General features: G+C 43.8%; 2 protein-coding genes across 2 annotated transcripts; one reads left to right on the top strand and one right to left on the bottom strand.

Moving 5' to 3' along the window:
* The first annotated feature begins 1,052 nt into the window (after positions 1-1,052).
* Positions 1,053-6,620, top strand: LOC124702912 (leucine-rich repeat protein 2-like). Its single transcript, XM_047235097.1, has 6 exons — positions 1,053-1,384; positions 1,810-1,881; positions 1,982-2,125; positions 2,323-2,394; positions 6,136-6,207; positions 6,320-6,620. The coding sequence occupies exons 1-6, from the start codon at positions 1,164-1,166 to the stop codon at positions 6,387-6,389; spliced, it is 651 nt and encodes a 216-aa protein (XP_047091053.1). The 5' UTR covers positions 1,053-1,163; the 3' UTR covers positions 6,390-6,620.
* Positions 6,621-6,837: 217 nt separating this feature from the next.
* Positions 6,838-14,217, bottom strand: LOC124702911 (transcription initiation factor TFIID subunit 4b-like). The gene is made up of 12 exons (XM_047235096.1): positions 14,114-14,217; positions 13,912-14,007; positions 12,983-13,714; positions 11,589-11,707; positions 11,405-11,492; positions 11,181-11,316; positions 11,044-11,099; positions 10,918-10,974; positions 10,679-10,825; positions 9,085-9,156; positions 8,736-8,994; positions 6,838-7,201 (listed from the first exon to the last, which is right to left on the bottom strand). The coding sequence occupies exons 1-12, from the start codon at positions 14,189-14,191 to the stop codon at positions 7,050-7,052; spliced, it is 1,992 nt and encodes a 663-aa protein (XP_047091052.1). The 5' UTR covers positions 14,192-14,217; the 3' UTR covers positions 6,838-7,049.
* Between the last annotated feature and the right edge of the window lie 965 nt (positions 14,218-15,182).

Genomic DNA, 15,182 nt, shown 5'->3' with positions numbered 1-15,182 from the left:
TAGAATCTAGATAGGTCTAGGGTTTCTACCGAGGTTTTTCTATTTCTATTTCTATATTTTTCTATTTTTATTATTCCTATATAAATTAAGTTTGCAACATATAAATTTTATCAAAAAAACTGTGTCGAGCCAATGCGTTTGACCCCAACATGTAAGACATATAAGGGGCGACATGGCCTATTTGTGCCTGTGGCCTGGCCTAAATAAATTAAAATGGACGTATTAGTGGAAAGTGGACAAACGGAGGCGAAGCTACATGTAGCCCTTTATTTTCAAAAAAATTGAAAATCATATTTTCAGTTAAATAAAAATATGGAAAAATATCTTGGATGTAGCCAATGATGAAATCTACAAACGTGCAAAATGTCAATATAAAATTCTTAGTATTTTAGGCTACACAAAAATGATAAAATGTAACAAGTTCTATAGGTTTGAAATATGCACTATTCATCATACTCAGATCCACATATTTCTCATTTTTTTAGCCTAAAATACTAGCAATTTCGAATTGAGATTTTGCATGTTTGTTGATTCCATCATTAATTTTTTTTCCAGATTTTAGCCTAAAATACTAGCCAATGTTTGTTGATTTCATCATTAAAATACTAGCAATAACTGTTTTTCTCTGCAATCTAACAAGTTCTATAGGTTTGATATACATCCCTAGAATTTTTTGAGATTTTTTTTAAAACTTAAAATTATGATTTCTATTTTTTTAAAAAAAATAGCTACATGTAGCTCGGCCTTCGTTTGCAATTTTCACCTATTAGTGTCTCCGCTGGAATCGCCCCACACATTGGCTCGCATGAACACCTAATTAAGCGTCCAGCCCCTTGAAGACGCAGCACTTTCTACCTCCTGCCCTTCTCGCTTTTCATGATGATTATTCCTCTCCATGACGTGGGTAAACCTTGCAGTTTGCTTCCTTCAGCGTGCTCAGTCCAAGTTGGACCGCTGACCTGCTCCGTCGTCGCCGTACTCGAACTCACCACACCACCCTCGCAGTGGCTTCCCATTCCATTACCACCAAAGACCAGCTCCCCTCTTCTTCTTCTTCTTCTTCTTCCTCCACCTCCAGCCAGCGCCTCGCTTCCTTTCACACTAGAGCCAAGGAGACCTATCGACCTCCTCTCCCCGCGCCCGACCTCTACCTACTGTCCGCCATGGCGCCCCGCGTGCCCTCCCTCCTCGTCGCCGCCGTCCTCCTCCTGGGCCTGGCCGCCGGCGTGGCGCGGGCGTCCAACGAGGAAGGCGACGCGCTCTACGCGCTGCGGATGCGGCTGTCGGACCCCAACGGCGTGCTGCAGAGCTGGGATCCCACCCTCGTCAACCCCTGCACCTGGTTCCACGTCACCTGCGATCACGCCAGCCGCGTCGTCCGCCTGTAAGTACTCCTTCTCCTCTCGCTTCCATACCGACTCCACCGTTCCTAGTAGAGTACGACCGTGTTCTTCATTCTTTCTTTCATGTGAAGCGAACAACTGTGTGTTTCTGCTAGTTCTCCTACAGATAATACGTTTGCTTTTGCTTTGTTCATAAAAATCGACGATGGCACCATTTTTTTTTTAAAGAAAATCGTAAGATACCGATGAACGCATAGAAAATCATGATGGTCGCATGGTTTGCCTTGCGTGCTGCCAAGGATATCGATTGTCTTTGGTCTTACACTTGCTTCTTGTTCCAGGGATCGTTTCGTCTGTTGCCCCCTAACCAACTGAATAATCATACTACTAATAACGTGCAATATAATTTGGCGTTCTATATCGGATGATTGTGTTGTCTGACACTCTTTGTGCTAACCTTCTACAGGGATTTAGGCAACTCCAACGTCTCTGGCTCCATTGGCCCTGAGATCAGCCGCCTTGTCAACCTCCAGTACCTGTATGTGCCCCGCCCCTATCATGAGTTCTACGTTCCTTTTTCTGTTATTCCAACAGAACAGAATGGCATGTGATTTACTCAATTGCAATTTCATTTGCAGGGAGCTATACAGGAACAACCTCGGTGGCGAGATCCCAAAAGAATTGGGCAAGCTCAAGAACTTGATCAGCTTGGACCTGTATGCCAACAAGCTCACCGGAAGAATTCCCAAGTCACTTTCGAAGCTCAGCTCACTAAGATTCATGTACGTATTACAAACTATTTCCTCTAATCCCCCTTCTGAACAATCTACAGTGCAATATCATGGCATCTTTAGTCCACAGGTCATTTGCTTTTGCTTGTTGACATGGTTAAGCATTAGATTCAGTAAAAAGATGTAGGTTTTGATATTTTATATGCCAACCACTTTTCCCGAGCTAATACTGAAGCGATTTCTTATAGGCGTCTGAACAACAACAAACTTGCTGGATCAATTCCAGGGGAGCTGGCCAAACTCACCAACCTCAAAGTCATGTGAGTGTACATCCATACCAAAATCAAGTTTTTTTTGTTTGGCAGCTTAGCACTCAAAACCATAAAGCATACACTTAAGTTTATTACATCGATGGGTGCGATTCACTGATTACCTTCTGAGCATTCAGCGTCTTCTTGAGCTTCAGTTTGAGCTTCCTTAGGCTAAGCCCGTCTAGTGCCTTAGATTCTTTGCCTTCCTTCACGCCATTCTCTTGTGCCACTGCCGCCTTCTCATTGAGCTTGGTCGCAAGCTTCCTTTGGCTAAGGCAAGCCAATGCTTCGGATTCATTGCCTTCCTTCATTTCCTCCTCTCGTTCCACTCCTACGGGTTTGGAAGTGTTCTTCTCACCACCACTGCTACTGTACATAAACAGTGGCACCTCATTCTTCTGTGCCACTACCACCTTCTTCTTGAGTTCCATCTTAAGCTTCCTTAGGCTAAGGCTACCCAATGCTTTACATTCCTTGTCTTTCTTCTCCAGTTCCACTGACACCTTCTCCTTGACCTTCATCTTAAGCTTCCTTAGGCTAAGGCTACCCAATGCTTCACATTCCTTGTCTTCCTTCACTTCCTTCACTCGCTTCACTGCCACAGATTTGGTAATGGAGTTGATGGACATGGACTTGGTAGCGATTTCACGCGTTCCTGCAGACAGCGGCGACGCAATGTGATCACTGAAGTCTCTGGCAGTGTCGACCACCGCCGGGAGGTCACTGGTAAAAGCATTCTCCTTGACTACCCATTCGTCGTCTGTTACTGTAGCTTGCGACAGGTTCTCGACGGTGGCCACATCCTCTGTTACTGTGGCTTGCGACAGGTTCTCGATGGTGGCCACGTCCTCTGTTACTGTGGCTTGCGACAGGTTCTCGACGGTGGCCATTTCCTCCTTAACACTCTCATCCAATATGGCTGACCTCTGTGACATCTCTTCTGCGGCCACCACTCCATCCTCTTGAACGGACACATCAGCGAGGTTACAGCTGAAACCACTCTCCTTGACTGGACCCTCATCATCTGTTAATGTGGCTTGCGACAGGTTCTCAATGGTGACAACCTGCTCAACACTCTCGTCCAGTTTCGCTAAGCCCTGTGGCATGCAGTTGGCTGCAACCACTACCTTCTCTTGAGCGGACAAACCTGTGATGTCACAGCTGAATCCACTCTCTTTGACGGCACCCTCGTCGTCTGTTACTGTGGCTTGCGACAGGTTGTCGATGGTGACCACTTCAATAACACAATCCTCCACTGTTGCTGACGATCTCTGTGACATCTCATCGGTGGCTACCACTGCCTCTTCTTCAACACCAGCCATATCTTCCTTCTCCTCAATTGTATTTGCTGCGCTCTGAAGCATCTCACCACAAGTTGGTACTTCATTCTCCTTATTGGCACCGCTGGTGAAATCAACTTCCTCTGCAGCGTCACCAGATTTCAGCATGGCCAGCGGCACTTCATTGGCGGGCACCATTTCTGTATCTTCACAGGAAATATGAATCTCCTCGCTAGAAATGGTGTCATTACGGAAGTTTGGTGAATCCTGAGACTGCTGAACATCGGCCTGCAGCTCTTGTACTGACGAATCAACTACGCAATCATGAGAGGTATCACCTTGCGTCTCCTTTTCTTCCTCTTCCTGCTCCGTACTAGTCTTCCTTGCCACAGCCCTCCTCGACGTCCGTCTTGCTTTGGGCGCCTCCTCCTCTGGTGGCGCCGACACAACCACCCTTTGGCTACGGGCGCGAGTGGTCCAAGCAGGCACAGCCTCCGCAGCCCTTTTCCTCGTAGTTGTAGCTGGAGTGGCCACAGGCCCCTTCTCCTCAATTGCTTTTGCTGCGCTCTGAAGCTTCTCACCAGGAGTTTGTACTTCTTTCTCCTCGCTAGCGCCGCTGGTGAAATCAGCTACACAATCATCAGCAACATCACTTTGCATCCCCTTTTCTTCCTCTTCCTGCTCTGTACTAGTGTTCTTCGCCACAGCCCTCCTCGACATCCCTCTTCCTTTGGGTGCCTCCTCCTCTGGCGCCGACACCACCACCCTTTGGCTACGGGAGCGAGTGGTCCGAGCGGGCACAGCCTCTGTGGCAATCTTGGCCATACTTGCCGCAGCCTTTTTCCTCGTAGTTGTAGCTGGAGTGGTCACAGGCTCCTTCTCCTCAATTGCTTTTGCTGCGCTCTCAAGCTTCTCACCAGAAGTTGGTACTTCTTTCTCCTCACTGGCGCCGCTGCTGGCAGCCTCATCGGATAGCATGGCCAACGGCACCTCCTTGACAGCGGCCATTTCTGTATCTTCCCTGGGATGATGAATCTCCTTGCTGGAAGCAGTGTCATTCCGGAAAACTGGTGAATCCCGAGACTCATGAACATCGGCCTGCCGCTCTTGTACTGATGAATCAACCACACAATCATCAGAAACATCACCTTGCATCCCTTCTTCTTCCTCTTCCTGCTCTGTACTAGTTTTCCTTGCCACAGCCCTCCTTGACATCCGTCTTGCTTTGGGTGTCTCCTCCTCTGGTGCCGACACCACCACCCTTTGGCTACGGGTGCGAGTGGTCCGAACCGGCACAGCCTCCGTGGCAACCTCGGACATATTTGCCGCAGCCCTTTTCCTCGTAATCCTAGCCGGAGCAGCCACAGGCTCCTTCTTCTCAGTTGATTTTGCTGCGCTACCAGAAGTTGCTACTTTATTCGCCTCAGCGACACCGCTGGTGAAATCAACTTCCTCGGCAGCCTCATCGCTGATGACAGGCACCGGTTTTGCATCTTCACACTGAACATCGGCCTGCTGTTCTTGTACTGACGAATCAACAGCGCAATCATCAGAGGCATTACCTTGTGCTCCCTTTTCTTCCTCTTCTTCCTTCTCTGTATTAGTCTTCCTCGCCACAGTTCTCCTCGGCGTCCTTCTTGGTTCGGGCGCCTCCTCCTCCTCGGGCGCCGGCACCACCACCCTTTGGCTCCGGGAGCGAGTGGTCCGACCCGGCACGGCCTCCGCAGCTGTCTCGGCAGTACTTGCCGCAGCCCTTTTCCTCGTAGCCGGAACGGCCACAGGCTCGACCCGTGGCCGCCGGCTGGCACGGCGCCGCCCCGCTCCAAGTGCCGGCATAAGATCTTCGTCCTCCTCTTCGCCGTCACCCAATACGATGACCTCGGGGGGCGCAAGCGCGACGCCGCGGCCGCCGGGGAGGGAGATCCCCTGCATCTCCTCCTCCTCCTCCTCTGCCGCGACCGCCGGAACCGCCGCCTTGGGCACAGGCGTAGGTTCGGCGGCGACGGGCGGCTTGGCGTAGTCCTGAATCCCATCGACCGCGGGGAGCGCGGCGAGGGCGTCGGCCATGGCGGCGTTGGTCATGTTGGCGCGGATGCCGTTGCGCTTGCACAGCGCCTGGAGGTCGCGGCGGGGCAGCGCGTGGATGTCCATGCTCGGCGGCGGCGAGCTCCGTCCGTCTCCTGCTCTCAACTCGCAAGCCTCAATTTATTTGCGCACAACTTATGTGGGCTTATTCTCTCAAACAAAACTTATGGGCTCAGCCCACATAAGCTACACAGGTGCTCGTAGCGGCCCGCTTAAGGCTACTCTACCCAGCGTTGGTTCAGAATCAGATCGGAGCTTGATTTTGTGGAATAAATTTGCAATCATACCAAATATGCTCATTCTATCTAAAAAACGAAATAAATAGTCGTGCCCTTATTATATTTCTCTATGGTTGCTGATCGTTGTAAGCTGATGTGTCATGCAGTGATTTGTCTAACAATGACTTATGTGGAACAATCCCTGTGGACGGTCCCTTCTCAACCTTCCCTCTTCGAAGGTAATCTCTCAAACTTCACTACTCTAGATAGAATATTTCGTCCAAGTAATGCACCTCAAGTTGTAAACAATCATGAAATTTACTAGTAACACATACCTGTTACCTTTTCCAGCTTCGAGAACAACAGCAGGCTGAATGGCCCGGAGCTGCAAGGATTGGTTCCTTATGACTTTGGATGTTAGGAGCGCTGATGCACAATAATGCATGTCGAAGGAAGCTGGTACAAATGATACACGCAGCAGAGATGAAGATGGTATGTAGTAGTGCAGGGGTCCAGGGTAATGTACTCAGACAGCATAAAGAATGAAGCGAGTGTGAGAGGGAGTTCTACTCCATCAGTACAGTCACTATTGTATTGTCTAAATTGTAAGCTGCTTACTACAGCAGCTATGCTAACGTCAGGTTACCTATTTGAATATGTTGCATAGCCTTACCAGACCAAGGTATCCTTCAGTCTGGTTCAAGTACCAGCACTGTGAAAGAAAACCACACAGGAGAACTCGTATAAACATCTACGGAGGAAAAAACCATCCTTCTACTCCACCAACGAGAATGTTCTGGTGCTGTTTGGCATATCATGTTAACACAAGTTAACTGGCATTGAATGGTTATGACAGGATTATAGAGACATGAAGAACAATAAAAACAAGTATGCCTGCACACTGATCCCATGAGAAAAAATTGTTGGTTCACTATTGATATTTCTTAGCGCCTGCAAAATTGATCATCGCTTGACAAATGAACCTCTCATCTCAATCATTCTACTCTCACAGAAGATGCATCTCTCTACATGGCTAACAGAAACATGAAAATGACAAAATTGAATATTGCTGTTTTGACAACTATTTCCCGGCTGGTTCTGTCGGATGTCTCCCATGTAACCGGAATAGTAAAGATGATTTTGACATCTGATGCTCTCTCTCAAGTGCTGCAACCACATCCTTCACCTTGATGCTCCGTGCCACTTTCATGTGTGCTGACCTTCTTACGCCACCTGGTGAAAAGGCACAAGATATTCAGGGTTAAACAACTAATGTCAAGCATGGCAGATACGGCATTGCTCTACTATTTATTTTTTAGAGGAAATCCCTCATAATATCAACTAACCAAATCCCACAAGATCACCACTCTTAGAAGATAAAACTCTTCCTAATCAACAAAAATGATTACTTCTAACGATAACACCGATGAATAACTAGGCATTGTTCCTATGTAAAGGAAACAGACAACCAATTTCGCAGCCCGTACTCCTTGAGAGTTCCAGTCATGCTTATAGTTGTTGAAGTGTATAAGTAGATTGCCTGCCCTTTAAATCATTTCGGACTTTTGGTTGCGTTGGCTAGTACATGAAGCTTAACATGGTATCAGAGCCCAAGGTCTCGAGTTCAAGTCCTGGCTTTCGCAATTTATCCTAAAATTGTTGTTGCCCCCTCGGAGTCCTCGTATAGGCACGTATAGGCCTGTTGAGCCTGCCTTTGACTCTACATGTGTTGACTTGTCTTCCCGTCTTCCCTTTTCCATCATTTCGAACTTTTGGTTGCGTTGGCTAGTGCATGAAGCTTAACAATAGTAATGAGCTCTCCGAAGTGGTTGGTACACATGGGAGGACCGAAAACAAGATGTACTCCTTGAAATCCAGCCATGTCGGCAGACCTCTATCACGTTCCAGCCAGTAGTACCTCTATCACGTTCCAGTCAGTACTCAGTAGTACCGCTGTTGTTGGGCTGACCCTTCCATGTGGTACGATGCCAGCCAAACCTTCTCTTCCTCCAGGGTGCGTTTTAGACGCAAAAATTGTTCACAGCGGCCTACCCACATTAGAGGATCCCCTTCCCCTCATAGATGGGAAACTTGAGCTTGTATAACCGTGGAGCCGTCATAGGCACACTGATGGTAACGAGCTGGTTGAGTAGACCGTCAAGTTGGTCAGTATCTCATTGAAGTGAGTGGTCAAAGTCTTCATCTGCTCTCGAAGCTGTGCCATGGTCACATGGTTGGTGCCATTGGAAGCCATGGCAGGTCGTGGTAAGGCTAGAGACGCAGATGAATAAAAGTGGGTAGGGCTGCTGGAGATAGTAGAGAATAATAGAAGATATATAGGGCAAAACGGGGAAGGGGATAGGTAGATAAAGAAAGGGAGATCGTACAGAAAAGGACAGGAACGTACAGGAGAGAGAAGGCAGGGATATGGTAGATTGATTGCTTCTGTTTGGAAAAGATTGGCATCCCTCTTTTATGGAGGAAATCAACTAACTAAATCCCGCGAAGATTACAACTCAACAGATAAGGCACTTTCTAATTTAACTAATATATCCGTAATTATCCTACATACCCGATAGGACTCGGTCAAGTAACAAAACTAGCAAAGACTTCTCAACTAAACCGACTACCTGGCAAAAACCAAATTAGCAGATACTTCCTGAACAAAGCTAAGGACTAAACTTCATTGGACTCCTACAGCTGCTGGTTGCTATGCCATTAAAAATAGACGCTGAACAATTCCTGAGCCAAAGGATCACGAGCTTACCAGGTCCAAGCATTGAAAAATAGCCTCGCTTTTCATTGTCCTGCTGTTCTCTTGAGCCCTTTCCAGCTTTAGGTGAAGGCCTGTGAGGCGACATGGTACCTGGCAGGGAGCCAGAAGAACCGTCGCCTCCTTCACCTCTCTGTTTATTCTTTTCAGCTAGCAATTGCCACTTGGAAAGCATGTCATCACCTCCGGCTGCAACTCGCACAGCAGCGTTTGCAGCTGTTGTTCTCATTTTATCATCTTCCTCCTTGTAAGCCTGCAATGCATATAAGATCATACACATCCCAACTAAGAAACAATGTACAAGTACTATCATATGAGACCTGAAAGTGAAAAGAGAACTTACCTTAGCATGCTTTGATGTGCCACGGCTCTCAGCTCTGTCCTTTTCTGAAGAAACAACTGAACTGTCATCTCCCTGCATTTACAAATTTGATCAAACAACACAGTAGTTGGCCATACAATCTAGAATTTCTAATGAACAATAGAGCTGAAGCGAAAAGGGAGTGCTGCACTATAACATTTGCACTGCCGTCTAATTCCAATTCAATGAATACACATTCACCGTTAAAAAGCACTCAGTAGATCATACTAGACCGAAGAAGAGATTATAAAACCACAAAAACAACCTGCTTAGATCCTAGTCATGATTATAATCAACGGAAGAACTTGTCTACTAACATTAGATAGCTAAATGTCAGATCAAATTTTGTAAACAGTAAAAAAAATCACATAGTGGGAGCAGTAAGTCAGAGGGGCTACAGATAGCAAATTGACTGGAACACCTTGATACACAACATCAAGTCATGGTTACATTTACATATAACAACCTGTAAGTTTTGCTTGTACAAAACAATGAACCTTTTACAGTAGGTTAAAATTATTACAGTAGGTTAAAATTATAAATGCAATACAAATATAGGGGACTCCAACACCAAGATACCAAGCTTTTGTGTTCTCTCCAAGAAGCAGTAGGACACACATAAATAGTCCTCAGCTAAAATAATTTTAAAACAAACTCTACCTTTTCAGTAATAAGCTGTGCCTCCTAGGAGGATTGTAACCAAAACCCTACTTTCAAATGCGAAGGTACTTTGTGTTTTCTCGGAAAAAAATTACACTAGATGTCTGATTCTTTCCATGCAACAAAGACTTAATGAACAATTGAACTGAAATATTGCAGTACACACACATATGTTGTACTGCACTATCCATATAACTGCTACAAATAACCCATACGGTCATACTAACTGAAATAACCCGTATTAACTGATGCAACAAACATTGGATAGAGTGGATATCTGATCCTTTGTTGTTCCTATCCAAAAAGAAACCACACGTGAGATAGAATTGGTGAACCAATCAACACATGCGCTCTCAAGCTTAATCAAGGAAGAATTGCAGAAATTGCATAGCGGTGATTGCATGGATTGGCCAGACGGCCAGCCCAACTAAAGAATACATCCACAGTTGAAACACATACAGTTTTCTACTTTTCTCATGTGATTTAGTTAACAAATGCTCTCTCTGTTCTGAACTGTAAGGTGTCTATGCATTTCAAGATTAAAGTTTGACAAATATTTAGACCAATGAATATGTATTATGTAGCACACAAGTGCTATCATTGGAAAATGATTTTGCATACAAATCTAATTGTATCATTCGTGTCCCATAACTCACACTAATTAGTCTAGATATTAGTCAGCAAACTTGAGTTTCTATCGAGCTTATCAGATATCCAACATTAGAACCTACATAACGCACTTGATATTGGCAACTAAGACAATTATTCAAGTTCTTAACAAATTCCTTGCGGAAAAACCTGAGACATATCTTACATAAAAAGACATCATACCAAGCATACTTTACCTGATAACCTGAATATATATGTGAACGTAAAATTAAATGCAAACAAACAAAAAAAATCATGCAGAACTAACATCATTTTGTTTTCTGATTCTGTCAGCATCTTCAGCCAGCTTCCTGTCCCACTGTTCTCTAGCTTCTCGGTTCACCCTCAAAATATGACTCCGAACATCAGAAGATAAAGGATAAATATGATGCCTTGATTTTTCAACATCAACCCGCTGCGAAAAAAAAACGAAAGAGTATAATTAGTTGGTATCAGAACAGCTCAAAGTTTTGCGTAGGAAATGTCAACGGGATTAACGTATTGCACCTGTTTTGAAAGCCTTATTATACTGCTCATGAATCCTCGTAACCGCTCCTCAACGCACTGGAGAAAGCTCAAGTTAGATTAGGCATAAGGCAAATCTTGAAAGGGCATTGCTAGATAATCTCTCACCATCGATAGACAACGTTCCACATCACTACCGATGCTCTTCAGATTATATTTCCTCACTGCCAAAACAATCATCTTAGACAAGAGAACATAAAGTTCCTCTATAAATTTAACTACATTTGAATGATGAAGGTATTAACTGATCTCTGCTAATTTCTTTGTCAGAGGTTCCTTCTGTAGAATGAGCCTTTCTTCTTCCAGTTGTACAACTTTTCGAGCAGCTTCTGAAACTCGACTCTCTTCCTTTGGAGCAGAGAAAAGTTGCTCCTCTTCTTCCTGGAAAAAGCAATAGTTACAGCATTAGATATGTGCACAAAAGAAATCAAAAGAACAAAAGGACATTAGAGACTGTATGTATACATACCCTCAGATTAACACCACTAACTGCAGTAACATCATTCAGCTGGTCAATGCTTTGATCATGGAAACCTCCAGATCCCTTCTGCTTTTTGCTGGCACAATATAGAATGCATCATGAACCAAGAGCAAGTACGATCAAATCGCGGTTACTAACCAAAGTAAAAATGAGCATTGAAAAATAAAACTACCTTGATGGTGGAGGGGATGAGCCAATTGCTTCCAAAGGTTTCTTCTGTCCAGCAGATGACTTCTTTTGAGGCGTTTTGGAAGCTGCTCCAGAAGGAGGTGCTTGGGTACCAGGTTGAATCTGACGAAGCAGCAATAATTGTTAGAGCAGAACATCAAAATTCATCAATGATACTGAATCATTTTGTGAGTGGAGGGCAAAATTTTGGTCAAATTGCAAAGAAATAAACAGAAAAGAAGCAGGAATGGATGCATTTTGTGTGCACACAATTAAAGGAATATTTCACTTCTGTGGTCGAATCTCATCGGGTATTATCAACCAGTGAAGCCATCAAATTGCTTAACTTGCATTGTTAAATCCATCACTCCATCATCTTGCCTTGTAAATCATTAACTACTTTATCAAGTTCGCTATCCACCTAATTTAAGCTTGCTCCCAGAGTAAGTATAATTGGCGCATCTAACAAGAACATAGAATGGAAATGATAGAACCATATAAGCGGTTTCTTGGCCTGGTTAGGCGGCAAAATGCCCTATTATCCTTTGGATTTAAGACAAGATACCTTAGAGATAGAATGCTTTTTTGAAACCAAGTATTGCATCCTTGCTTAAGGGTGAGCATGTAACCATAATCAATCAAGCAATGAGTAAATCAATCGAGTCTCCTCCCGGAGTTGTCTCCCCTCGCAGTTGTTTCTTCGATTCAAACGACTTCCACAGGGATTGTGGAGGATTACAATCCCTGAACGTGGATCAAAAGTGGATTGCAATGTCTTATTTTTTTATTGCAAGAGCCAGGTCTTGAACTTAGGACCTCTTGGTTGATACCATGTCGAATTGCATGCACTAACCAGTTCGCCCAAAAGCTCATGCTGATGGAGAAGGGCAATACACTTATACTTAAACAACTATGACATTTATCGTGATACTGACAATCTTACTTCATACTGCTGCTATATTAAAGATTGTCTGGTTTCATTGGTTATTGGCTGATTTTGGTGTTTCATGTTATGCACCCATATCTATTCTATCTCGCAGCATTGTTGCTATACAGTTGCGAACTATCCACTCAAGCGTGTCGGTGCATTTCTAAGTTCCCACTACCAGCACAAGGATCAATCTCCAATATGTTCATCAGAGAAGTTTCAAAATTCTTCACAAAAGCTGTAGGACCAACATTGGTTACATACCCTCAAACTCAGTGTATTACATTCTCCTGACTCACATTAGGTGTATGAACCTGTTGTGCAACTTGTATAGGCCCATACAACTACATAACTTAGTGTATATCCTACTCAATGCAATAGAGAAATAACTGGTACTGATTTCAAAATGAACATTAAGCACACCTATAAGTACACATACACATACATCAACACAATAGCATAATACATACCTGCATGTTGAGCTCTGTTGGAGTTCCATGAGATCGATGAGGTTGACTTGAGCTTGCCGTAGTCAAAGACTTAGAACTGGCCAGCGCAGATGATTGATTTTCCAAGATACCACCACCCTTTGAAGATAACAGTGCTGGGTTGACTTGTTTTGCATTCGAGGTAGCAAAAGAACTTTGTGCAGATTCAGAGGGCTGATTAACAGTTTCTTTGTTCATATGAGCTGTTGGGATGAAAGAGTTAGCTTTCTGCTCCTTGTTTGATTGTTGTGGCCGTGAAGGTTGATTACTTTGCAGTGCTGGTCGTGTGGCAACACCTCCTTGGAGAAATTGTCCTCTTTGACTAGAATCTGCCATCTGTGGTCTAAGTGGCGCAATTGAACCTCCAACTGACTGTGGAAATGGACGAGGATGAATATTATTTGCCCCAAACACTGGCAAAGATGTCTGGGGACGCTGCAGATGATGTTGTGTTGCTTGCACTGGGGTCGAGTGGATATTAGGTGGGCGGCTTTGTAGCATATGCACTCCTTTTCTATCTGACATGTTACCAGTTTCATTAGGCTTTTGCAAATTTCCCTCTGAAGCTGCATAACCCATGTTACTCTGCATTTGGCCAGACGTCGAAGGTCGAAACTGAGGTGGTCTTGGGTTCTCATTTTGCTGACCTGAAACTTGACTTAACAAAGAAAAGTTGCTCGCACTTGCCGGGGGATTCCGTTGTGCCTGAGCAGCCTGCAGACAAACAAGACCAAAATAACTACCAAAAGGAAAAAAAAATGTTGATAAGAGTAAGAATAACGTATGGACTGCTGGCAAATACAGATTGACCTAATTTAAGTATTAACTTCACAGATGTGAGGCAGCACTACAAATGAAACGGAGTCAGGTTATGTTTACATGAACCTCATTAAAGCGGATAGCTTTGTTACCTGCATTTGATATTGTGAAGCGGCTTGCTTGAGTAACTTATCACCAACAATGGTCCTAATAACCTTTAAAAAATGTTCCTTGCTGATCTCATTTTTCTATTGGAAATAAAATAAAATATAACATAATGTGTTATGAAATAACAATAATAAATATTTGGACCAGTTTTTTTTAATTCAACATGACTGAAGGACAAATACCAACCCGTAACTTTGCAAAAATGGACTGAACTTGTATATCCCTGTCTTTGTCAAGGTAGCGTCTCAAAATTGGGATTAGCATATGAAACGTAACAACAGGAGGTTTTCCCACCGTGACTGGACTGTTTGTTTTGTTTGTGCTTGGTGGTTGTTGACTCTTTATTTGTTGTATAGGCTGCTGCTGACCAACAGTACGTTGCTGAGCATTGTTTCCTGGCTCCTGCTTGACATTTAGTCGGTCACCTTCATTTTGAGTACTGGAGTGAAGTTGTTTGTTATCAGCACCTATGGAAACTGCTTCAGGCCTGGATGACTCCTCATTTTTGCAATATAACTGTTTTTGTTCCTGTTGTTGGCTCTCCTGGTTTCTAATGTCATTCTTTACTGAAGATTGCCACTGCCCATGACTGTGGTTTACTACTGAGTTGCTTTCCTGAGGTAATGTACCTGCAATTTTGGGCCAAATTAGCCCACTTCTTCAATCCATTCAAATACTCCGAAGCAAAAGGAAAGTACAAATTTGTAAATACAGCTAAAAAGCTACTAGATACAACTCATTGATTAAGCTAGAGGTTATTTTTAAGTTTAGTGAATTTTTGTTTAAGACCATTCTTGCTGCAAGAGCAGCAGTGTTGATGTTGACTCTTGTTCAAGTTCTTCACGGCAAACGGGAAAAAAATATCACCATACTGAATTAAGTGATAACTATTTTCAACTTCAAGAAATATTTGTTTGAAAACTTCACTGCTAATAAAAGATCAGTGCAAGAGCATCTAGAATCCATTATATCTAAGTTAGTATCTAGCCATCTATGAGGATAAAATGCTCTATTTAGCATTAAAATGATGCAAAAGCTAGAAACTACCACTCCGGTGCATCATATGTTAGGTTGTATCTAAAAGGACATGTGTATCTAAAAGAATCCTAGAAAACTAAATGATGCAACTATATTTGCTCAAACTAAGTTTGTTTAGATAAAATTATATGCTCACATGTATCGACACATACCTAGCTTCTTGGTTTGCTCTAAAAGATTATGTCTAATGCAAGATATAAGTTTCTTGTCTCGCTTG

Source organism: Lolium rigidum, chromosome 3 (assembly GCF_022539505.1).
Source record: "Lolium rigidum isolate FL_2022 chromosome 3, APGP_CSIRO_Lrig_0.1, whole genome shotgun sequence".
NCBI classification, from domain to species: domain Eukaryota; kingdom Viridiplantae; phylum Streptophyta; class Magnoliopsida; order Poales; family Poaceae; genus Lolium; species Lolium rigidum.
The sequence above is the reverse complement of the archived record's forward strand: the minus strand, read 5'-3'. Positions and strand labels throughout refer to the sequence as shown.

Coding starts and splice junctions, on each gene's coding strand:
- LOC124702912 (XM_047235097.1), top strand. CDS start 1,164: ATGGCGCCCCGCGTGCCCTCCCTCCTCGTCGCCGCCGTCCTCCTCCTG. Junction 1,385..1,809: donor GCCAGCCGCGTCGTCCGCCT/GTAAGTACTCCT, acceptor AACCTTCTACAG/GGATTTAGGCAACTCCAACG. Junction 6,208..6,319: donor TCAACCTTCCCTCTTCGAAG/GTAATCTCTCAA, acceptor TACCTTTTCCAG/CTTCGAGAACAACAGCAGGC.
- LOC124702911 (XM_047235096.1), bottom strand. CDS start 14,191: ATGCTAATCCCAATTTTGAGACGCTACCTTGACAAAGACAGGGATATA. Junction 13,715..13,911: donor CTTCACAATATCAAATGCAG/GTAACAAAGCTA, acceptor GTTTGTCTGCAG/GCTGCTCAGGCACAACGGAA. Junction 11,708..12,982: donor CAACAGAGCTCAACATGCAG/GTATGTATTATG, acceptor CTGCTTCGTCAG/ATTCAACCTGGTACCCAAGC.